The sequence below is a fragment of the Epinephelus fuscoguttatus genome, linkage group LG16 (assembly GCF_011397635.1).
Source record: "Epinephelus fuscoguttatus linkage group LG16, E.fuscoguttatus.final_Chr_v1".
Taxonomy (NCBI): domain Eukaryota; kingdom Metazoa; phylum Chordata; class Actinopteri; order Perciformes; family Serranidae; genus Epinephelus; species Epinephelus fuscoguttatus.
Genome location: NC_064767.1, coordinates 4466495 through 4491349, shown reverse-complemented (window position 1 = coordinate 4491349; position 24855 = coordinate 4466495). Strand labels below are relative to the sequence as shown.

Sequence of the window (24855 nt, the reverse complement as noted above, 5' to 3'; positions counted from 1 at the left end):
ACTTAAAAAAAAAAAAGTGAAAAATGTGAAATCAGAGTGAATGTGGGGTTAGCGTGCATGTTTACAAACATAAACCACCAATTCTGCTGTTTTAGTCCAAGGACTTAATGCAGCTCAGCATGCCACGGTGATGCTGAAGCCAGAGACAAAGAGTCATAAATAATTTAACCGCTGACATGTCTTCACAACTAACTGACTGTCTGCCTAACTTGTTTCCCTCTCTGTCCAGTCCGTTTCAGGCCCTGAATTCCTCAGTCTGTCTCGCTGTACCCACTGCTACAACCTTCGCTGGGGGGACGACAGTGAGTCCAGCTCCTCAGCTGAAGACTCTGGATCAGAGGCGGACTGGGAGACAGAGGCAGAGTCTCGCTCTAGCTGCTCTGAGCTGGCTTTCTCAGAAATACGTAATATAAATGCTGAATCTGGAGGAAAAGATGGTGACGGAGGGGAGATGTTGGAGATCCAGGAAGCTAAAAACAAGAAAATGACTCCACTCATCAATTCTTCCTCCTTGCCGAATTCCCCTGTTCCTCACCTGACCCCTCTGTCCCTCCTGCCACACCCTCACACTGCCGTCTCCACCCTCCACCTGCAGGTGTTGTCCCAAAAACAAGACAACAATGATAACGCCTTCTACATTGTCAAACAGCAGCTGTCTGGGAGAGAGGAGGAGGAAGAGGTGGAGAAAACAGGGCAAAGCAAGGGAAAAGGGCAGGAAGGAATCAACAGTGTGGAGCGTCCACAGCCGTTTCAGTGGCAGCAGACGGGGTTACTGTGGCAACAGTGGTCACAACTAACATCGCAGCAACACCAGCTGTCATACCAACAACAACCTCAATGCTTTTCTCCTCCCATAGCTCGGTGTCAAAGGTCACCACCACCTCTGCACACACTTCCTGTCCCTTGTCCCTCGATGCTCCACACACCCCAACAGGCCCCTAATGCACCCTGCACAAATCTGCATGCACCCGGTCCACAACCCTGCTGGTACTGCTACAGAACGTACTTTCCTTATCCTCCTGAGACCCTGTGTCCTGCTATGAGGACATCACATTATGGGTTTCCCGGACCTTATACTTCATTCTTCTTGAGTTAGACCTGTTGTCCTTGTGCGTGGACACTTTTTGTGCCATCTAGTGGCAGTAAGAGCACAATACACTAATACATGTAAAAACAAGATGGCAGCCGTCTCTGCCAAGTCAGTCTGCAGCCAATCCCGAGACAAAGTGAACAAGGTCCAAAACCTGATCACATTTTATGATTGAAACTTGTTAAACTATGATTAGTAATGTTTGTAGTTTGATTCGGCAACAAATTTTAGCAACAGTAACAAGATAAGACACTTAAGTGCTCATTTGAAGACATTTTGAAGATATGAGGAATATTCAACTCGTTTGAGGACACTGGGACTATTATCGTTGACAATGTTTAGTGTTTAAACTTATCAGGTTCTAATGATCCCAAATAGTTGGGAGAAATTAAAAACGCATACCAAGCAAAAGTTCGGGTCTCAAAAGGATATGTATATATATATATATATATATATATATATGGAAGTAATTAAATATCTGCAAATGTAAACTAAAAAGATGCATTTAATGAAATGTTTGTACAAGAACCTTGAACGTACACTCAAGTTTTGTAGTTTGAAGTTCATTCCAATCCTAATTTAAAGTCCAAACTCTTAACTTGCTTATCTGTCACACTCACCTTACTTTACTGACATTAAAGTGACAACCTGCACTGTAGCTGCAGAGGGAGAGGCGGAGGGCTGAGGGAGGTCAGATGCTCCCAGAGAGGGGAGAGGGAGAAATATAGCTAAATAAGATGAAAATAGAAAAGAATGTCTCTGCATTTTATTTCTGTTTTCAGTGTTTAATTAAGGTGGGAGAGGCGGAGGGCTGAGGGAGATCGGACGCCTCCAGAGAGGGGAGTGTTTTCAGTGTTTAATCAAGGGTGGGGGATTGAGGTGGTGGAAGTTACTTTCTTTTGATGAGTAATTGTTGGCTATTTGTGACTCAGGTTTGTTTATTTATTTATTTCAGTTTGAAGTTATTTTTATTTAATATTTATTTATTTATTTCAGGTTGAATTTTTTATTTTATTTGACTCATACAGCCAAACTACTGTATCTACAGTACATTTGTTATTGCCAGTAAAAGTTGTCAAGTTAAATGGCAAGTTGTTGTACGGTCATTTTGTACCTATGATACATTTGGGATGGGGGCCTCCAAATAAAATTTCGCTTAGGGCCCCAATTTGGTCAGGGGCAGCCCTGCTAACATTATTGATGAACTGAAGTTTAGGGGACTGCAAAACTATATCGAAACATCCTTTTACAAATGCCCACACAAGGTGTGCAGCATAAACCAAGTGTCCTTTATCCAGTTGTACACTCTGTACTTCAACACTTCTAGGAGTTGCACGTGTGGCCCCGGGGCATGTGTGTTCTCTGCATGTTTAACTCTGCCCTTGAGTTGTTGAGGTGAGCTGCTCATCCATGCACCAGACTATTTATGCAAATAGTCAGTAGTAATATTTGAGTTAAAGGTGTTCAGGAAGTACTAAACAGATGTTTTCATAAAGTTTTGCTGTTGTTAAACGCAGTCTCCTTTTCACTTCAATTCATCAAGAATGTTTTTGGATTCTTTGTTCACCACAGAGACGTGCAAGAAAAATTAATTTTGTAACTGAAGTATTCCTTGAAATGTATTTTAATGCTCTGTGTTTCATCATCTTACATGTATATATCCCCTTGCTCACTGTTGATTTGTAATAGAAAAATAAAAGAATATTGTTAACGCTGAGGTGTCTGTCAAAGACTATTTTCTTTCCTGCTGCTTCACCAATCCACTGCAAAGACACTGTCATTAACAAGATAAATATAAATCTCGTAATAACCTCATGTCATCAGGTATTTATGACAATATTAGAAGAATATTTAAAAACTCTCACTTGTATATCCAACAGAAACAAAGCATTTGGACCATTGCAGCCACTGACATGAGTGGAAAAAGCACGTGACAGAGTTTTCTGTCTCTCTTTCACAGACCAAAGATAGACCATCTCCAACAACATACTTCATAAGTTAAGTTATAACAAATATAACTTTATTTCCATTGTCTCAGAGAATGCAGATATGTAGGATATGTTTTGAATGTGCAGAAAGTCCTGAACATGATCAGAAATCTGAAACACACATGAGCTATTAAAGTCCACTGAAATTAATGTATCCCTGAATAGGTGCAAATTTAAAGGTTATTCTCCAAACAAAAGACACAAATGAAGAGTAAATCACACCTACAGGTATGTTGACTCAGCAGCGATAACATTAAATGAGAGGAGTTGATCTCCAGGAGAATAAATATGCCGAATGTCTGAGAGCATTACTGCATTATATTCTATATTAGCCTATTTTCATATTTTAAAGTCACCTGAATTTTGTGTTTTTCTTCACATAAATAAAGAAAGTTCCACCCAAAATTTTCTGGGAAAAAGACCCTGAGACGCCCCACCCCCAATATGTGTCCCCACCAATGTTAAAATGAAACCAACACCCTTGCATGTCAATTAAATCTTCCCTCTGTAAGCACTTTTATTGCTCGGTATTTTATTTTGAACCGGAAACATAACTTTGGCACATTGCTTAAAGTAAAAAAACAACAACAAATAAAAAAGAATGAATGAGTCACTTTGACTAATCATGTAATAAAAAGAACACTCATATTTTAAAGTTTTATAACAGTCTCTTTCCACTGCCTCTACCTGTACGCCTGGACCCCCTCAGGCTCCCCCCTTTGGAGCTGGCTGGACCTGCGTCGGTCCCGGGGAAGATGACAGCAGGCAGTCCCGCTGAGGAGCGCATGTCGCCCCCTGCTGACAGCTGAAGAAGAACAGGAGAGAAGAAGAACCGGTGGTGGAACAATGTTGCGGTTCAGTTGGACGACACCGAGGAAGGGGGCAGTCTCTGACCGGCCAGCAGGCTGCAGATGGCGGCTACCGGCGACCAGCAACTTTCTTCAGGCCGAGGAGAAACACACTGATGACATGTGTGTAACTGTAACCTGAACATACAGCGACTTTAAAGTTTCCTGCTTGTTTTTCCGTCTCTGTCTCCTACAAACCTTCAGATCATGTCCCCAATAATTTGGCCCTCAACATACTGAACAGGTGTGAAGTGACTGAACTTAACTGTTGACAACAGCCGCAGTTTGTGAAGACATGATTGAGCCACCAGAGGGCGACAAATTAAAAGCCATGGGTTAATATTTATAAGGCTGTGTCATTAATGCCTCACTGGGTTACTGGGAAATAAAAAAATAATAATAATAAAAGTAAATAAAGAAATAAAATGAAATTAATTAAATTTAAAAAAGTAAAAACAAAATAAATAAACAAAAGTAAATGAATGAATGAATAATAGAGGTCTAAAATAAATGGCAACACATATTTATATATTGCAAATTAGCTAACTCGGTTTGTCTCTGGGTCTCTATCAATCTATCTATCTATCTATCTATAAGCTGTATGTATATAGAAACATAATCAACACAAAGACATATATGCAATTATTTTGTTTATTTATTTATGACATCTTTTGGCTGAAACAGTTTGGGGTTAAAGTTATGGGTCTGTTTTTAAAGCCATTTCCCTTCATCGTCACTGATGGACATCTTGTCCTGCAAAACAAGTTCAGAGCTTTTTGTTACAAGAACTATTTACAGTGAACACAACACACTCTCAAGTATGTTTCTGAGTTACTATCAGCTCTGCTGTGGAGACACAGAGAGGATTCTGCTTCTGAAACCCCCTCTCTGTAATGTACTACATCTGGTATCATCACATATTATAATTTACCTCATTTATGTGACAGCTTTAGTTACCTCTCAGATATTTACAAACAAAATATTTGATATTTATATAAATGATGATGCTGTGTTTGGATTTAATCACCTCAGATTATATAAAGCATTTAAAATGAGCTCCACATCAAACAGCTTTCACGTTAAAATACTGTTAATGCATGTTAATGCATGTTACCGCAATACTCACCATATTGCAAAAGGTTTAAAGTGTTGTTATTGTTGTTGTTATTGTTGTCCTTGGTCTTTGAGTTGGTTGGATCAGCCTCCCCTCTCTCAAAAATGTAATCTGGAATAACTGTAAAATGAGAATACAGGTGCCGTCAGTACCAAATCCACAAAGTTTTTGGTTTGTGCAACTCAAGCATATCGACAAGACTCAAACTAAGACGTTCTCACACAGGCACACACACATGAATACCTTTATGGTCCCTATGGGGAGCAGTTGGCATCGCTTGAAGCGCAACCACCAGAGCAAAGAGCAGGAGCACAACCTGAACTCTCATTTTCTAAAAGACAACACACAGGTTTAGCACAATCGTCTGCCAAGATTAACGATCCTTTTTTATTGTCTGTAAAAGCTTAAAAAGAGATTTAGAATAATAACTCACCTTCGCTGTTAAACGCAGCAGCAGGAGTCTGTGAGTCGGTCTTCAACAGGGAAGTTACAGTTTATGACGTGTCTGTTGTGACTTTGACAGAGACACCAGAGCGACAGGCCTGAGGCTGGGTGTGTCTGTGCCTCTGAAGCATCTCAACAATCCACCCGGTTCAGTTTTAGGAAAAACAGATTCCAAAAATAAATCTCTCACTCAATGCTCGTATTCAAAAGTACAGAGCGTTCAAAACAATTAACAGCTCACACTGATGTGGGGCTCAACTGAACTGACTGTGTTGGAGACACGCTGCAGTCAGACAGCATCAGTACAAAGTTTTTCACTGTGTAAAGATCATTGAATCTGAACTGAAACGACGACTATAAAGTTAAAGTGTCACGTATGTGCTTAAATCTTAGGCTTTTGACATTCATATCAGAGTGAATAATGTAGGATTCATTTATTTTCGTATGGCTATTTACTCTGAAATTAGATTTTTCTTTTTTAAAAAATGGTTGTGGAAAAAGAGAATAATTCAGTGTCAGCTTGCCACTTAAATATCGACACAATCACAACAACAAATGTTGGCATTGTACATTTCTACAAACCACAGATATGTAACGTTTCTTTGTGATTATGTGGCAGACATGTTGAAACTTTATACTTTATGTTTTGAAAACCTTGAGGTTAATGTGTGGTTGGGTTTAGATACAAACAACATTTGGAGGTGCTTAGAAAAGGATCATGTTTTGGCTTAAAATACCCGGTTTTGGTACCACAATTGTCTCTGGAAACAGCAATGACTCACTAAAACATCTGGTTTTGTTGTTTGTTGGTCTTCAACAGTGGTCTGCAGCCTGGCAGGCATCTCTCTGAAGTCTCAGGTGAAGTCACATGATATATGTTACGTCACTTAAGAAATGTTTATGATATATATGAAATGCACAAATGTAACAAATCTGTGGTTTGTGGAAACGTACAATGCCGACATTTGTGAACATTGTCCACCTGTTGCTGCAGGCAGATAAACACCCTGACAGGTCAGACTGCTTCTATGTAGATACAGTATATTCAGTTTGTGAAAGACTGCGCTCGGAGCACCTTCGCAGAGGTGTGTGGGCTCAAAGGTGTGTAGTGAGACACTCTGCATGTATAGCATGAAACTCTGTGTGAGTGTGCACCGTCATCTGAAATAATCATTCGCAAATGTCATCATAATCATCAAAAACCTGACAAATTGCCAGTATTATTACAAACACTAAGGTTTTATCAAGCTGATGATGTTCTCACGCACGTTCAGTTCTGCAACGTTGAAGCAAAAAATAGAAGAGTTTACTCTGTTTCAAGCGTTCCTGTTTTTGCACCTGTGTTTTGAGGTGACAGATAATCCGACTGCTGACAATAAGCTCTGAGAGTAAGATGCTGAAAAAGAGAGGAGCACATTGGGTCACCATGTGCTGGAAACTGCATGAGAAACATCAATGCTGTCAGATATCTGCGGCATAACAGCACACTTAGCCCTTAAATTACAGGACGATCGATGAGCCGTAATTATCAGTGACAGCTCAGTTCTTCATCAGGCCTGAAGGTCACACATGGCTACAATACAATGAATTCATTTGAATGTGTGTGTATGTGCGTGAACACGCAGGGTCATGAGAGGTTACCGGCGAAAACCTGCATTACATAACATAAACCAATGTGTTAACCCATGATATGACTCATCTGATTTATAAAAGGGAAAATAAATAGATTTATAAATGGAAGATAGTTCATATGCAGCTCTTAAATCACACATGTGAAATGTCTTTGTAAAGCATCAGAGCACAAATACTTAAAGTACGATTAACAACGATTTATCTCAACTGCAGAGATGTTGTTCTGAGACAAGGATAACAATGATTGTTTATCTGCACGGAGTACAGTAAGAGCAGTTTGTAGTCATTATGGTTTTTGTTTTAATGGTTCTGTTTTTGTTTGTTTTCAGGTCTTTTATTGGTCACATGGTGCATGTTGGTCCAAATAAGTTCTCTTTCCTTAGTTTCAAGCGTTGTTGTTGGTGTCTGGATCATGTTGGTTAAATTTTACCAGACTTCTCCTTCTTTTGGACCTTTTTCAGTTTGTTCAATTAACATAAATATGCCTGAATATATATGATAGAAACATTTAGGCTGCAGCAATCGACAAAGAAGTGAGCTCAGTCATTAGCCCCTTTTACACTGCCAGATTTTCGGCGAATGTTGGGCCGTTTTGCCGGCAAGCTGCGAGCGTTTAGACACACAGAGCCAGATTGGCGAGTTGTTCCGAGGTGCCCAATTTTCCACCTCGTAGGGTAGACATACTGGTGGAACCTTTTTGGTTAAAAAAGATTGAGACAACCTTCCGCCACAGGAGGGGCTGTTGAAGACTTGTGGGAGGAGCTGTTGATGACGCCGCACGTGCGACCCACTGGCGGTGGATAAACAGGAAACAGCTGATAGCAGGAATTAGCGAGCAGCTAGTAGCAAGAGGGAAACACAAACCTGACAGACACTGTAAAGATGAGCAACTGGGGAGACAAGGAATTGCGCGCCCTCCTTGTCCTCGCAAACCGTCAGATGACGGGGACGGTGAAGAACAGGACGACTTACGAGAGAATCACCGAAGGACTGACCAGCCGCAGCTTCCCTCCCACGTCACTGTTTACGTCACACGCTGAGCTACACATTTTGTTACTTGCTCACCCCCCCCCGCGCATTCTGTATAAACAAAAGTAGGTAGGCGGCATTTTGCTGCACTCCCCGATTTTGTTTTTATACTGCCAATGCTGAAAAAAGACTGATTGGGCTTTCCTGCAAATTTGCACACTTCCTGTTTAAAAAGGGCTAATGTCTTCTGTGATAAAGCACCAAGGCTGCACAAGTAGTAGAAATATTATCAAAACTGCAATATTGCCATGTGCAATATCAAAATCACAGGAGCTGCAGCAAAGGTCTTCACCCAGAGCTCGTGACAATAGGTGAGGGTTGGAACATAGGTGGACCAGTAAATGGAAAGTTTTGCCTTTTGGCTCAGCTCTGTCTTCACCACGACAGTACAGCACAGCCAAACCGCTGATCCACTGCAAGCTCCATTTTACCCTCCCTCGTGAACAAGACCCTGAGATACTTGAACTTCTTCGCTTGGGGCAGTAACTCACTCCCAACCCAGAGGGATCACTCCACTGTTTTCCAGCAGAGAGCCTCAGACTTGCAGGTGCTGACTCTCATCCTGACCGCTTCACACTTGGCTGCAAACCGCCCCAGTGCATGCTGGAGGTCACAGTGGGACGAAGCCAAAAGAATCACATCATCTGCAAAAAGAGATGCAATTTTGAGATGCACCTCTGCAGAGAATTGCATCTCAGAAACACCCACAACATCCAGAAACCTCCCAACTGCATCTATCTCGATTTACTCTTCCAGCAGTACAGTTAAAAACCGTCACAAAAAAGGCCAAAAACGTCATTTGGTCTGCTCCCTGCTGGACACAGGACAGACTCAGGATCTAAAAACAGATAATTATGTGTTAGGTGTTGTACACGTGTGTCTCCAGTTGATTCCTAATAGAGTGTTTGCTCAAAACCATTCACTCAGATTCATATAAGAGTTCAGCTTTATTCCTTCTTCTCTACAGAAGAAAATATCTAACAAAATCTCTAATACAGAACATAAAGAAACACACATGTCCTAATATATACATGAAGTCTGTTGTCTTGACAGACAAGGAAGGAAAGAGCGAGAGGAGATGGGAGGTGAGAGACACGTAAGATATTTAACACCTTTTACTTACAGAGAATGCACCCACGAAACAGTGCTGAGAAAAAGTCATGACATACAAACAAATGTGTTAAACAAGCAATGAGAAAATTACTTCTGTCTAGGTCTCAGTAACAAATACTATAACACCGACAACCCTCATCTTCACATTTTACTTTTCCTATAGTCTAATAAAGCATCAAAATACTCCTCACCTTTACACTGACGGTCAAGTCGGTCAAGCCGACCCAGCTGATCTTATTACTCAATGTGTAAAAACTCTGAATATGATATTGTAGCTCTGCATCGCCCCCTGCTGGTGTGTGATGGTAAAACTGAGTGTGTGTTCATTGTGTGAAGCTCTTCATGTGTGATGAGACAGTGTTTGTGAACATACATATGACACATGAATTCATTTATAACTTGAGCAACCTGGGAGAGTATGAGGGTTGGAAATATGTGTGTCAGGGTTACATTAAACGGTTTTTTTTTTTTTTTTTTTAAATTCCCTTTTCTGTACTAATGTTATTTTAATAACTCCTCACTCTTTATTGACAAATAACAAATTACAAATAAAATATGTCTTGAATCCACAGTTACGCAGAACGATACAAAAATTTGGGATGCTCTATTTTGGATTTTTGCCGATATCCGATATAATAATAATAATAATAATAATAATAATAATAATAATAATGATAATGATATTTTTCCCCGCCTAATTTTAGTGATCATCAAGTCTCTTCTGTAGTGGAATTAACATAATGTTATGCATGCATACTCTTATTGTGACAGCCCACCAGCAGATGGAGACATGGAATACAATACTTTTCAATGAATGTAATATTCATTCATTGTGCAAAATAAGAAAAAGCATGTTGGCCGATTCTGAGAGTTCATTTGAAGGCTGATTTTGGCAGATACAGATGATGTGCCGATATTATTGTGTGTCCCTAAAAAAATGAAATGCACTTTTGGGGAAGTGTTAGGAAAAAATGCATTATTGTTGATGGAGTTTATTCCAAGTTTGCAGGTTTGTCATTTGATGTTTTAAAAGCCTCTTACCCTCGACCAGAGGTCCAGCAAGTACCTTCTGACTGTCCATTTTAGGAACCCGCTACTAATTACTGTGAAAGAAATAAAATAAATGAATGGTTGATTGATTACACAGGAAGGTTAGGTTAAGGAAGTGATGGGTTGGTTGTCTGGCAACAATAAAAAGGCACCACAAAAGGCAGTGCAGTGCGCCTTGCGTTTTGCAACCTGCAACATGCTTTCCGGTGTGATTGGGGCCTTATTTGGACATGTATACAGCACATATATGTGTCTCAGCTGGGGTTTTACTGCAGTTTGCGACACACTGCCTCTTTCTAAATGGTCAGCTCTGTACATTTAACATGAACCATGTGGCCAACAGTTTGAAGGCTGCAGGCTTAAGATGCATGCCTAAGAGAAAACGACCTTTTGAAGAAGGTGGTTGAAGGAATGAAAGAGGAAGGCTGTGTGCACACAGTCCAACAAGTCCGCCCCTGGTGGAAATGTTTGAAAACAAAAACTGTTCCTCTTTTCCAAATTTCAGGTGATAAATGACATGTACGGACATGTGAATCAGAGTATTCATGGCTGCATGTGAACAGGAATATTAGTGGAATATTCATTGTCATTAGCCATGTAAACAACTTACTAGAAATATTGTTTTTTTTCAGCATAACGACAAACACTTAAGTATTTTGTGCACGTAAACACTGACTAACTTATGACTCTGCATGTCTAATGCAGGGACACTAAACTATGTCATGTGCAGTTAAAGGATAACTTCGGTATTTTTCAACCTGGGCCCTATTTCCCCATGTGTATGTGTGCGTATGATTCATAGGTACAACTCGTTTTAAAATTGGTTCAGTATTGAGGGAGGCGGATGCAGCCGGCAGCCGCGAAACGAGCTAAAACGGTAACGGGGGCAAATGCGTCCCCTATAAGTTTGCGCATTAAAAGTGCTTTTTTTCACCACTGACCAGTTCAGATCCCAGTGCTATCTCTGTAAATAGCATAGTCAGTGATTCCCTTACCTCTGGGCTGTGTGACGTCATCTCGTGAGAGCTTTGCTTCACTGTGTCTGTAGCTCTCTCTACTCGTGGGACAGCGGTTTTCTTGAGGAAGAGGTGTTTCGGGATTGGATGTCTTCTCTTCTTCGGCTGGCAGTAGTCATCTTGGGAGAAGTGAGCACTGCAGACCCGATGGTCTGCAAGGCGCAGTGTCTGGACAGGAGTGTTAGCATCCATTTGTAGCACAACTAGCCACAACTTCAGCATCTCGCCCTCCAACAAAGGCAGCCTATGAAAGCTGTACGGGGTGTTGCGCGACATCCTGTTCTTGCAATTCGGATAAGCACAAACACGAACCATTGTTTTCAATTTATGCAGTAAAACTCTCAGCTGTACTCCCGGACAACCAGCGCCACTCTGAGCGGCGCTCAGCATGGCTCCTGTGTTTTCTTCCAGCAACAAGCAAAGCTCTCGCGAGATGACGTCTCTCACACAGCCCAGAGGAGGTGAAGGGTCAGGGAAACGCTTAGTATGCTATTTACAGAGATTTCACTGGCGATCTGAACCGGTCAGTGGCAAAAAAAAGCACTTTTAATGCACAAACTTATACGGGACGCATTTGCCCCCATATCTACCTCGCGGCTGCCGGCTGCATCCGCCTCCCTCAATACTGAACCAATTTTAAAATGAGTTGTACCTATGAATCATACGCACACATACACATGGGGAAATAGGGCCCAGGTTGAAAAATACCGAAGTTATTCTTTAACTCGCCTGTAGCTGCAGACCTGAACCCAACACAAAGCTGATCACTGGAACAACAGGAACAGTCGACATGTTTCCCTCAGTAAAATCTGTCATCACAGCTCATTTAACAGGGATTCAGTAATGAGAAGATCTTCATATCACAGCAGCAACTGATACTTCGTGACATAACCAAACACACGACAGTGCAAAGCACAGAGTTAGTTGCATTGAGATTATCATATTATGGCTACAGTGTTCAAGCTAACAGTCGGAGGCCTGTCAGGCACGTCTTTAACACACACGCACAACTCGGATGACTTCCTGCTTCAGTGGTAAATTGTGATTTGTTGTGTACAGGTCGGCAGGATGACCAACACGCAGCTCATACTCAAACACTGCTCTGTAGCTTCTGTCTTTGTCAGAATATGTTAAATGATGTAACAAACAGAGAGCTGGGAGGTGATGGATCAGGGTGTCTGGCCACAGTGGAGGTACTCAGCTCTTGGGGACTTTTTTCCACTCATAATGCTGCCTGGATTAAACTTTTATTCAACTTGTCACCCTTTTACACACTCATGCACAAAATTAAACTAAACTATGATTCAGCTGTAGTAAAGGTTAGGAATCTGAAACCTCTCCACTGAGGTCAGGAAGAGTAAAATGTTCACTGTTGATGAAGACAGGACCGGAAGCTGTGATGCGCTACTGTGCACTTGTGTATGTGACCTTCATGCTGCTCCCTGTATAGACAGTAAATGCCTGTTGAATGTACTCAGTTTTTTAAATGTGCTCAGTCTAAATGTTTCTGAGATGCTTCACTTTTCCCCCTAAAATTCAATTTATTTGTTGTATTTGAACAAAGGTTTTGGAAAACACTGTTGGATTCTACCTGTTTCTTACATTTGGCCATTTGAAGAGGGAATTCAGAACTTCTCTTCTATTTTTGATTAGGAAATGAAACATTAGTCTCATCAGTGACTCATCAGTACATGTGAATTTGTTTACAATACCTCTGGGATGATTTACCCATTATTTAATTTGTCGGTCACACGTCGAAGTTTGGTCATGGACTTCCCATGTCGACATATGACGTCCAAGGTACCCTGGGTGTGTTGGTTGTTGATGTTCTGGGACGCCGTGTCAACTTCAGCCTGTTACATGCATTGTCTGTTTTCAAAATACACTTCTGTTTTCACAGGAAATGTACAGTTTGCATACAGTCTCTTTCAAAATAAAAGCACTACGGTACACTGCAAATTGACTTTTTTCCCTTCAACAACAAACGCACATGTGTATGTTTTACCAACACATGCATGTGAGTTTGGCTTTACAATCTCACAGGAAGTGAACACCGGCTGGTAAAAGTCAGTGGTTGTTGGACTCCTGTAGTGTGGACTTAATCTGGTTGAGGCTTAAATAATGATAAGTGGCCATGAGTACCACGTTTACACTGACATCAGTTTCTTTCTTTAATCAGAGGTACTCCACGTGTTAAGATGTCTGGAAAGCTACACCTTTTAGTGCAATAAAATCCCTTCTTAATGATAGTGAAACAGAGAATAAGACAAAGACAGAAGCATCCGTCTCTGCAGTAAACAGTGTGTTCAGGTCTACAGTTTAATGTGTAACTTCTCTGTTGCATCAACACGACCTCGTCAGGAGGACGGCTCTGAGCTACAGTTTGCTGCTGGGGTCCACTTACACAATAGTATATCAATGTACATATTAAAACCAGAGCCCTTGATAGAAAGAGTTGTGACAATTTGTACAACAGTGGATGAGTCTCCTCTCTGCTGATGACAGATGACAATGACTTGTATAACATCATCTTAGTGCCTTATAACTGGAAAAGTTGGAGAGTTGATGATTCAGTCTTCCCGTCCAGATAGTTTCCTAATTAGTTTGGATTTTATGATTACAACCATTTTATCACAAAGTCCTTCTTCTAACCACTAAAACAACCACACTGCTCTAAACGTTGACACACTACAGAGACTGGAGATCAGCAGTGGAGTTCCTACAACACAGGTGGTCATTGCACTTTCATTTAAAACACAGTTTAAATAGACTGACAGGTGAGGATCATACCAAAAGAAATGGGAGGGGGAGGGAGTACTCTGTGCTTGTGTGTACCTTAAACTACTCTAAATACCACAGACACTGCTTACACTCAGTTTTCAGCTTGCCGTCGTCGACAGTATGATGAACAGCATAATTCAAAAATGACACATGACAAGAAAGAGATTAAAACGTGGTAAAAACTGAACTAGACGATGGTGTTATTATAGGATGTGGGAGAGTCTTTGTCCAAGGGAGCATCGCTGAAACGACAAGCCTTTGTCTGAGAGAAGCTTCCAGAAACTTTACACAGTTAGTGAGTTCTGATTTTGTCCAGAAGAAACTGTAGTTAAGCTGGAGTCCTGGATTAATTTCAGTCCACTAGGAAGCTTTATTAGGTGTTAGCCGCTGTGTGGAAGAAGTGTACATCTCATGAGTGTTCACGGTTTGGTGTCACAGCTGCTCCTAACAGCCATTTTGTGCCCCACATCACAAGTGTTTGTTTAATTCAGCCAGGGACAACCAACAGCGCAGGTGAAAGAAACAAATTAATCGTCCTACGAGATCTGGTTCGCCCCCGGCTGCCGGGAGGTGCCATCGTCGCCCCGCTCTGATTGGTGTTTATAAAGGTCACATGGCATGAGAGGGAGGGGCTGCCCCTGCTGCTCGGCCAACACTGACTCATAAGGCGGCGCCGCCTCCAGAGGGAAGGAGATGGATGCGATGTGTTGGTGCTCGTGCTCCTGGAGTCCCGGCGGGTAGTGGGAGGGGGAGAACCAGGCAGCGCTGGCCGAGGTCTCTCCATAGTACGGAGATGGATCCAGACTGGTGTAGTCAGGCTGCTCCTCCTGATCTGCTCCTCTCTGACAGGGGTCCAACAGGGAGTAAGGAGGTGGGTCATCTGTGGGGATGTAGATCTGTGTCGCACCTGGGCCAACACACTCATCGTAACTACAGAGATAGAAACAAAAAGAAAACAGTCAGTGCTGTGATGGGACATTTCTGTTACTCTTTCTGGCCTGGATGGTGGCACCATTTTATGTTAGAAGAGCATCAGCTAGCAAATTACAGAGCAGCAACTCGGAGCAGGATCTTGGCCCCCCCCCCCCCCCCCCAAGCATCTACTGTGGAAGTGACATTTGTTATTTTGACTTCATTGGGCAAAATCCCATTATGACCTTTTAGCATATTGTAATTCAAGTGGTCTGAGAAAAATCTAGCCTGTGACGGAGACTTTGACCAATCGCAGGTCATTTCAAAGAGAGGGCCTTCCTATTGGCTGTTCTACAAATGCAGATGTGCGTGCATGTCCCTTCAAATGGTGAACATATGATTCAATGACAGAGAATCCTGCTAGGGAAAGGCAACTGGCAGCAACTGCTACACTGTCGAGCAACCTGAAAAAGGAAAATGGACTTGTCAAACAGACAGTCTGACAATAAACAAATAAAACCGAGGTGTTTCAGAGACATAGAGAAAATGTTACTAATAGTTCAGCCTTCTGCTGACTGGCTGTGGCTTCATGTTCACATTTATGTAGCTAACATTAGCTAGAGCTAGAGAGAGTTCTCTGCCTCACCTCACTACTACAGACCACCTTGCCGGGAGGAGAGCAGCTCCAAAGATGGACCCACATTCAGCGGCCGCAGTAAACTGAATCCAGCCAGTCCAATCCACCCCTGGAGCTGGGGTTTGCACTAGTAGTGAGTGAGGACAGTCTCGATTCACCGCCAGATCAGTAAACTTTCTGTTGCTGCCATTACACAGGTTAGACCCAGCACTGCCGCTGGCCACCAGCCTGCTGTGACACCCAGCCCTGGGGGAGGTTTGCGCTGGCCGAATAAAAGCCAATACAGCTGCTGACTGAAGGTTCATCTCCAGAGCTGCTACCTGCTATCCTCCTGGTGAAGCAGTCCACAGTGGCGGGAAGTGAGGTGGAAGAGCCATGGGTTGGCTAGCAGCTAATTTTTGTTTCATTTGTGGTCTGATGAACAGAGAGAGAGAAGGCAAGGAGAGGCTGAGTGAATGAGCTGCCGCTACAATGAAATCAGATGAAAGAAATCAGTGTACAGGATACACTGGGTTACTGTATGAAGCGTGTGCATATGCCCGTGGTCGTCTGGTGGGAGTCTGGGTCCAGAGCTTTGACCTGGAAGTTGTTGTAAAGTTGTCCACCATGGTACCAGTTAGCTGCTAGCTAACGGTAGCTAACTTGTTAGTCGATTGTTTGGTCTGTGACGTAATAGGTCAACTGCAAAAAAGGTCCAATGCTAACAAGCTGAAAGGGGACGTTTTGGCACCTATCGCAGCAGAGTCGAGACATACTTCGGTCAATACATTGATTCCCCTCCCATGCTTGTATACTGAGACAAGTACAGCAATCCAATCAAGCTATAACCATAGCTCTACTTGACTCTGCATGTAAACATACTGACTGTTCATGGCTCGGTTGTCTTGTGATAACGGCACATTAAGTTTGACATACTTGATGGGAATTGTTTGGTAAAATCGATGTTAAAATGCGACATGTTTCACCATCACGTGTATAAAAAAGAATTGATAAAGGCAGCAGCCTCTTGCTGCTCCCTGCATGCAGCCTCCGTCTTGCTGTTCTTGACAGAGTGCCAAAACGCTTCCCTGATGAACTCCTCCAGCAGCCCCAGAGGTTAGATTTCTACCAACATCCTCCCCCAGCCAGCCACAGAGAAGAGAGAGAGAAAAAATGGAACATATAAAATAGAAAATAGAATTAGAAAATCTTGGTGTGTGTGTGTGTGTGTGTGTGTGTGTGTGTGTGTGTAGCTAATGGTAGATGATGATGGAGGCAAAGGAAGCAGTAAATCAGTGTAACTCAATCAGCACAGTGGTTAACTCTATCAGTCTGGTACCACAGTGCTGCAGGTGTGTGTGTGTGCGTTTTACCCTGCCTTCTTTCTGTCTTTTATCTTTCTTTCTTCTTGTACTTTCTCCATCTCCTTCTCTACCCTCCGCGGGTGTGTGAGTGTGTGTATCCACTTGCCAGCCATTAAAAGCAGTGTTAGAGACTTTGAGTTTGTGTGTCTGTGGTTTCCTGTTCGATGTGCGTGTTTGCGTGTAAGAGAGCTATTTTCACCTCGATGTGAGGACAAGGCTCAGTCAGAAAGACCGAATATCCACTGCACCCACTGCTCTTCATCATACACTTCTCTCGCGCGCGCACACACACACACACACACACACACACACACACACACATAGAAGAGTACTGTTAAAGGAGACTGAAATAGGACTTGAGACCCTGTCTGTATGCCCAGTGATCAAAACACCTCTCACAGTCATCTCTACAAAGCAGTGTGTGCTCATTTCATTACTTTATTTAGGTAATAATTTTTTGGGTTTGTATCTAAACAGATGGAACAAACCTTTCTAAATAAAAACCTCAGCACCTGGTTTAGAGAACTGGCACTCTTTTTATACCAAGTGTGAACAAACCAACAGGGATATTCAGACACACAGGGGTCTGATGGTGACTGCTAATTGCGACGAAACTGACCCACATGGAGATTTAGTTACTTCCTCTTCTTTCAGGAAGTGTTTGTACTGCCACAATCCAGTCACCAGAAAAAAATGTTGGCATCGAATGTTTCTGTTGTAACTTTTTTACATTTTAACAAACAAACAAACACATTCTCATCCAAGCTTGTCAAATACCATCGCATCCATGTCAAACTATGACGTGCTCGGTACCCTCTTGCATCTGTTTTGGATGTTCTGGGATGGTTTGTTAATTCATGCTTGTGTTTTCTTAAAGTCAAATCAAGTCAAGTCAACTCCATTTATATATAACTTTAAACACAGAGTCGATCCAAATTGCTCTTAAAGGGATAGTGCACAAAAAAAAGAAAATCCAGCCATTATCTACTCACCCATATGCCGAGGGAGGCTCAGGTGAAGTTTTAGAGTCCTCACATCACTTGCAGAGATCCAGGGGGAGAGGAGGTAGCAACACAACTCCACCTAATGGAGGCTGACGGTGCCCCAGATTAAAACATCCAAAAAACACAGAACTGAAACCACAACAAGCAGTATGGAGATATTTTGTGGTTTCAATTATGTATTTTTAGACGTTTGAATCTGGGGCGCCGTCAGCCTCCATTAGGTGGAGTTGTGTTGCTACCTCCTCTCCCCTTGGATCTCTGCAAGTGATGTGAGGACTCTAAAACTTCACCTGAGCCTCCCTCGGCATATGGGTGAGTAGATAATGGCTGAATTTTCATTTTTGGGTGCACTATCCCTTTAAGCCCAGTTCAGACCAAGGATCTGCAATGAGATGAGTTGAAACTACTTGCAATGCTCTGTTCTGCAATGTTCTAAAAACCTGCTAGTTCACACCAAGGCAACTAGATGAGACGGTGTATCATCTCTAGTCAACAACTCTCTATACTTCCATTCTGATTTGAGATACTGGCTACAGCTGCATTTGTAGTTGTAATGAAATGGCAAAACACATAAACAAAATGAGCATCAGGTGGACTGTATTCATAATCAATATGCAACAATAATATAAGGTAGCAGCACCAATTAGTTAGTCAATGAGAATGTGTGTGTGTGTGTGTGAGGAGGCATAAGCACATACAGCAATACAGCTAGCAGTAGCAGCAGCGACCCACTGTCTGACACTGGCACACGTGAAATGGAAACAGAGAGCTCGGCGGCAATGGAGCACCTGCTGCAGCAGGCAAACACACCATCTGCGGTCACTTTGACTTGACCTGCAGGTGTTTACTACAAGTCGACTGGCTGTAGAAACAGGCGATGTGCTTTACGTTCTAAAACCAGCTGCTGGCCATTTGACCAGCTCAGTTGCAGTTGACATCATCAGCCGGCTTGAGTCAAGCTCAGACCGGCCAGTTCACACTGCTGCACATTTTGATACGTCCTAAACGTACATTTGGTCTTGTCGCGAATCTTTAAATCTCAGATTAAATCTTAGTCTTGAATCTCAGTTCTCTCACAGTGTGACATGGGAAGAGGAGCTCTTTGATATGAGAGGGGGTGAGGCCGTTTTAACACTTTGTAGACAGCTGGAGGAAATGAAGGCATGGATGACTTTCTCCAGGTCAGAGTTACAAAGAACTGATTTGAGTTTGGAGATGGTGCGCAGCTGCATGAAACTTAATTTTACTACTTGATTGATTTGTTTGTCAAACTTCAACTCCCATTCAAATTTGACTTGTCTGGCTCTAAGGGGAGGTAGCTCTGTGTGTCATCGGCATAACAGTGAAAAGATATACTGTATAATGTTTGTGAATAATGTGGCCTAACGGAAGTAAATAAATTGAGAAGAGGACTTGCCCAAGTATGGAACCTTGGGGTACACCACAGGAGATGGGAGGCAAGATAGAAAATGAGTTACTGACAGAGACAAAGAGGGATCTGTTGGATAAATATAAAGAGAACCAGTTTAAAGCAGAACCAGAAATACACTTAAAATACACTTCTGCACAGTTTCTGCTCGTCTTTTTCAAAAGAATGTTACAACATAGGTAACACACTTAGTTTTAAGTTCGATTTCCTTAAGTTTAGGCAACAAAAGTTGGCTTAAATTTCACACAGGAGCTGAACAGCAGGCTGCATGGTGAAGGTCCAGTGTTTATTTGACCAATCCATCTCCCCCTCAGCCCGTCCTATATGGACTTTCTCATTTTTTATTTAATGGTAGTTGCCAGTGGCATTGTCACAAACTGCAGTCAACCAGTGCGTATCATACCACCTTGGCAACTTGGCCTCATGTAGGTGACACACCATCCACCATCCCCTCTAACTCCCGATGACAAAGCCAGCTCATATCCTATGTCACTTAAGAAATGCTGATATGACACGTATAAAATGTACAAATATAAGGAATTGGTGGTTTACAGAAACCCACAATGCGGACGTTTTTTTCTGGTGACCGAGCTGACTGTCAGCCCTTTTTTACCTGTTTTTAAATTCAGTATTTCTACAGCTGTCTCCTTCTGTGAGACTCTTTTTTATGATAGCAGTTTTCTCCTAACACACACTCCCTAACGCCCCCAGGGATAGCTACAGTACAAAAATATTTATCCTGATTATTTTGTTTTGCTTTGGGAAATCCGACCTTGAACATTCATGCCAGTGTGACACATGTTGAGGTGAAAATTGGCGAGAAGGGAGCATGTGTGTTGGGTATGTCAGAGGTGTTGTAACACAGTGAAAATCTCTGCGTGTCTGGTCTCTCAGGAGTCACGAGCTCCTCGGCTCCCTGTGGCCCCCTGTGTATCTCTGCACAAAGCTCACACTAGATAATGAGTGTGTGGTGTTTATGTGTGCTCTGCTAACAAGTGTGAGTGTGTGTGATAGCTAGGTGTGGCTGAGTGAAAATAATTTGTCTCCTCTGAGACGCATGCTGGGAGTTACACAACTGCTTCTGTTTGTCCGTCCATCTGCATTTCTGCTTCATGTAAAATGACGGTTAAAACAAAATCAATAAGTCAGTCAGTTATTGCTCTGTGGCAGTTTCATGCTGCTGTCGAAGAAAATCCTTTACTAAAAAAATGTTAAGTTTCCTCTGTCCTCCTCTTCTTTTCCTTCCCTTCTTTCTTTGTCTCAGTCCTGCACCATCTATAAATAAAGCCTAAAGTGTGCATGTTGTTTCCTGTTGAAGCCACACCACCAGTAATTTCGTTTGGGTTTCTCATGGTCCTGCAAACAATATTCCCCCGACTCTGTAGCTCCATATTGGGCTGTTTTCTCATATAAACTCTGGACAATGACGGAGAATCTGAGTTGTTCTTTCACACATGTAGCACACAACAGGAGATGATAATTCGCCTACTGGAAAGAGTGTTTTTGGTGAAGTGAGTTGTAGCGCCTGGGCAGGACATGATGCAAAAAAGAAGATGGTGGATGAGGCTATCACTCATTCGTAGTGATGACTATATTTTCTGTCGGTGCTTGTTGATATTGGTGCTAAATGTTGTCAGATAAGTCGACATGGTGCAGTTGTTAGCATCCACAGGTCCACATTCGTATGTCCACGTTTGTATCCCACTGAGGGCAAAGTTGTATATGGTACTTACGTTACCTAAAAAAGACCAGTTACCGACGTATTTTTTGCGTATTGGCATCGACTTGGTACCGAAGTATCAGTTCTCATGACAACCCTATTCATTCATTCATCTTCTAACCGCTTCATCCTCTTGAGGGTCGCGGGGGGGCTGGAGCCTATCCCAGCTGACATCGGGCGAGAGGCAGGGTACACCCTGGACAGGTCACCAGACTATCGCAGGGCTGACACATAGAGACGGACAACCATTCACGCCTACGGACAATTTAGAGTTATCAATTAACCTAGTCCCCAATCTGCATGTCTTTGGACCAGAGTGCCTGGAGAGAACCCACGCTGACACAGGGAAACATGCAAACTCCACACAGAAGGGCTCCCACACGCGATATAAAGGCAAGCAGGAAAGCGCGAGCGTGAAGCAGCTACACTTTGTGCACAAAGATTCCACTGTTAGATCTGTTGGATCTGTGTCCAGCAGCAGAGTGAGAGAATGAGTAGGGAACATTCTGGGCAGATTTTTGCAGAACTTTGACAATGTGCAGTGAAAACATCAATTTCGCATGTCCCGGGGACTGCAAATGTGACTGCATGTGTTAAGGCAAAAACCACTTAATGGCTCTTTTTTGTCTATGCCAAATGCCGGATTTCGATGACTTGGAGACCGGGTTGGATTTGTACACCTACAATACACCCTGACCAGTTACAATAACCTTTAAAGGAATGAAAACAAAAGGTTTTTTGGGGAAACTTTAAGTTTGTGTAAAAAGTCTTCCTTTTATAAAATAATAATAATAATAAAACTAAAGGTAAGATCCTTTGTCTGGCTGCATTTTTTTCAGTGTTGGATAGGCAAATCTGTGTTGTATAATCATCAATTTTCATTTCATAAAACCATCACTGCAACCCTTCTCTAAAAATAACCCAGCCAGCAATTGCATTTGTCACCATGTTGTAATCAGGAAAACAGTTCAGTCAATATAAACACAATTTCTAGAGGACAGGCTTCTGCTACCAACAGTCAGCGTTGGTGTCTTTGAACAATGCCACAATCTTTCCCCACCTGAACGAACAATTTGTGTGGCTTAACTTTAACAGATATTTGTCATGATAGAGGAAGAAGTAAAAGTCAAATACACACAGATCATGAGAAAAGGAGGACCTCTGGCATGTTTTCATGCGATGGTTGTGACGCTCTACAGAGCTGGATGCCGGACAGCTCGAGATACAGCACGGACCATATGGTCTCTGTGTGCGTGTGTGTGGAAATGTGTTTACGTGTGTGTAAAGCTGGCATGTTCCTGCTTGCTACCACTGTGAGGTACTTGCCTGTGGAGCTGGAGAACCATATAGATGCTGCACTCACAGGTGTGTGTATCTGATTTCTCAGCATAAAGTAGCTCACAGGATGAAGCCCACAGCCACAGACTTCACATGTGAAGTAAAGTTTCAGATGACATTCAGCAGCTCAGGTTTCCTCAGATCACAGTGAGTCATGCGTCTCCTCTGACTGTACTGTACTGTAAACCTGCCTGCGCTGCATCTCTTTACATGTCTGTGATAACATCACTTTGATCCTACAAGATGACAGGATAACATGGTACACTTGTTCTGGAGATTTGATTATTGAGCCCTCTCTCTCTCTCTCTCTCTCTGTCCTCATCCTGCTGTCTGCTGTTATCATTTCATCTTATCTCTCACTGCTCCCTGACTCAGTGTTAAGATGCTGTGAGACATCCTGACCTGAGTATGCTCTTCTTGCCTTTGTCAGTGACACTGACCGTTGGTGTCATACAGTATGACACGGCAACATGTTACAAGCTCATTACTGTGACACGTCTGCTGCTGAGCAGGTCATTTATTTCTAGGATCTTTTCATACTCGTTATGCCAAGAAATACTGTGTGTCGACCCAATCACCAGAGTAAATGAGGGTATTGTATGTTTCTGCAAACCATGGATTTGTTGCATTTGCACGTTACAGGTTGAACTTCACGTTTCAACAATGCTATGGTTAATGTGCGGTTAGTTTTAGACATAAGAACTATTACATCGGGATCTGTAATATAAATGTCCGATTCACACAGGACAAGAAATCTCTGTGATTCTACCAGAGATGGGAGTGGTAACTCGGTTCGCGCCCTGGCGTCACCTCCCTGTCGGCATGTGTGCGCCACATTGCTTCCTTTATGTGTAATAATAATTAATGATTAGCCCAATATGAAATATTGCCCATGATCAGGATTGTGTGTACACAACCATTAGCAATATGGATTTACATTAGGCCTACCTAACACAACCAGACGTCTCAGACGTGTCCACTATCATGACTGCCGACAACACCAAATGCTTCTTCAAGCGCCTCCATCATCAGAAAAAATGTGGAAAGCTAGTTGTAAACGCGGAAATATGGTTGTAAACAGGATGTGACGAAATATTTAGATACATTTTGTTACAGAGGATCGCATTCGCACAGGATTAATATTACCTGAGGTATTTTCTCTGGATTGTTTTGCAGAAAGTAAAAGTCATGGTCATTTTTACTGACGTTATCTGTAAAGATTACAGACATGGCGTTCGGACGGGCCTAAAATCCCTGGTAATAATTACTTTCAATTCTAGTCAATTTGTGTGCGGTTGTGCTGCGTTCCGGCTCCGTCACAGCTGCGGCGCTCCGGAGCCCTCTGCAACAGATACACAGGACTTCTATTTTTCTAAGACGCTGGAGCACAACGCAGCAATTCAGCACGGAGCAGATCGTGCGGGGCAGGAAGTCGTGTACAGAAACAAAATAAAACATCCGGTTAATTTTCAAAATAAAATATGCAGTGTTCACGGCGGATCATATTTCCCTGCACTACACCTTGAAAACTACATAATGGGCGGAGGCAGGCCTGAAGTCAACAGGTCAGAGGTTTTCAGACATCATTTCACTGCGTTGACACCATGGACGAGGAGATGTTAATCATGGAGGTGCACCCAGATGTCTTCCTACTACTCCTCTGGTTTTGTGGTTCTGTTTATAGAAACTACATCTTGTTATATTGCGCCATTATGTGTGAATTCACAAGATCTCCTGGGTCCTCGTGACTCCCGCTGTCCAGCGCTCTGCACACAGTAAACGCAGCTGGTGGGTGTTGACAGACGGCGGAGCACGCAGCGGATAACCAGCGCAGCCGTTCTGCAACGGACACACATCCAGTGGAATTCCGGCGTAATTTTCAAGCCTTGAATTTGACATTTCAGCCGTAGCCACCGTTTTTTGGTACCAGAAGTGACCATATTTGAATGAGAGGGTGGATCTGACCCATAGATCAACACTCTGACCTCATGACATATTGACAACTGGTCATGGACTTTCATGTCCACATATGACGTCCAAGGTACCCTGGGTGTGTTGGTTGTTGACGTTCTGGGACGCCGTGTCAACTTCAGCCTGTTACATGCATTGTCTGTTTTCAAAATACAAAATGTGCAGTTTTTTTCCTTCAACAACAAACGCACGTGGTTGGGTTTAGGAAAAAACAGGGTTTGGCTTTACAGTCATACGGGAAGCGAACACCGTCCTCCAGGGTGAAAGTCGGTGGTTGTTGGATTCATCCACCACCCCACTCTCCCACCGTACTGGGACTTTCGCCCCCTTCACTTTCGTTGTGGTCCAGCTGCGTTTCCTCCTGACACTGCTGAATGACCGGCACATGCAAATGTG

At 42.7% G+C, this 24855-nt stretch overlaps 1 protein-coding gene and 1 long non-coding RNA gene across 2 annotated transcripts in view; both read right to left on the bottom strand.

The window, feature by feature from the left end:
- Nucleotides 1-4563: 4563 nt before the first annotated feature.
- Nucleotides 4564-5618, bottom strand: LOC125903357 (uncharacterized). Its single transcript, XR_007451294.1, has 4 exons — nt 5474-5618; nt 5284-5371; nt 5053-5160; nt 4564-4679 (listed from the first exon to the last, which is right to left on the bottom strand). It is a non-coding gene; the product is annotated as an uncharacterized LOC125903357 (long non-coding RNA).
- Nucleotides 5619-12052: 6434 nt separating this feature from the next.
- Nucleotides 12053-24855, bottom strand: part of bean1 (brain expressed, associated with NEDD4, 1) — a 64551-nt gene continuing 51748 nt past the window's right edge. The window contains exon 5 of the mRNA XM_049600231.1: nt 12053-15035. Within this exon, the coding sequence (XP_049456188.1) occupies nt 14642-15035 (394 nt within the window). The 3' untranslated portion in view covers nt 12053-14641. The remainder of the gene's footprint in view (nt 15036-24855) is intronic.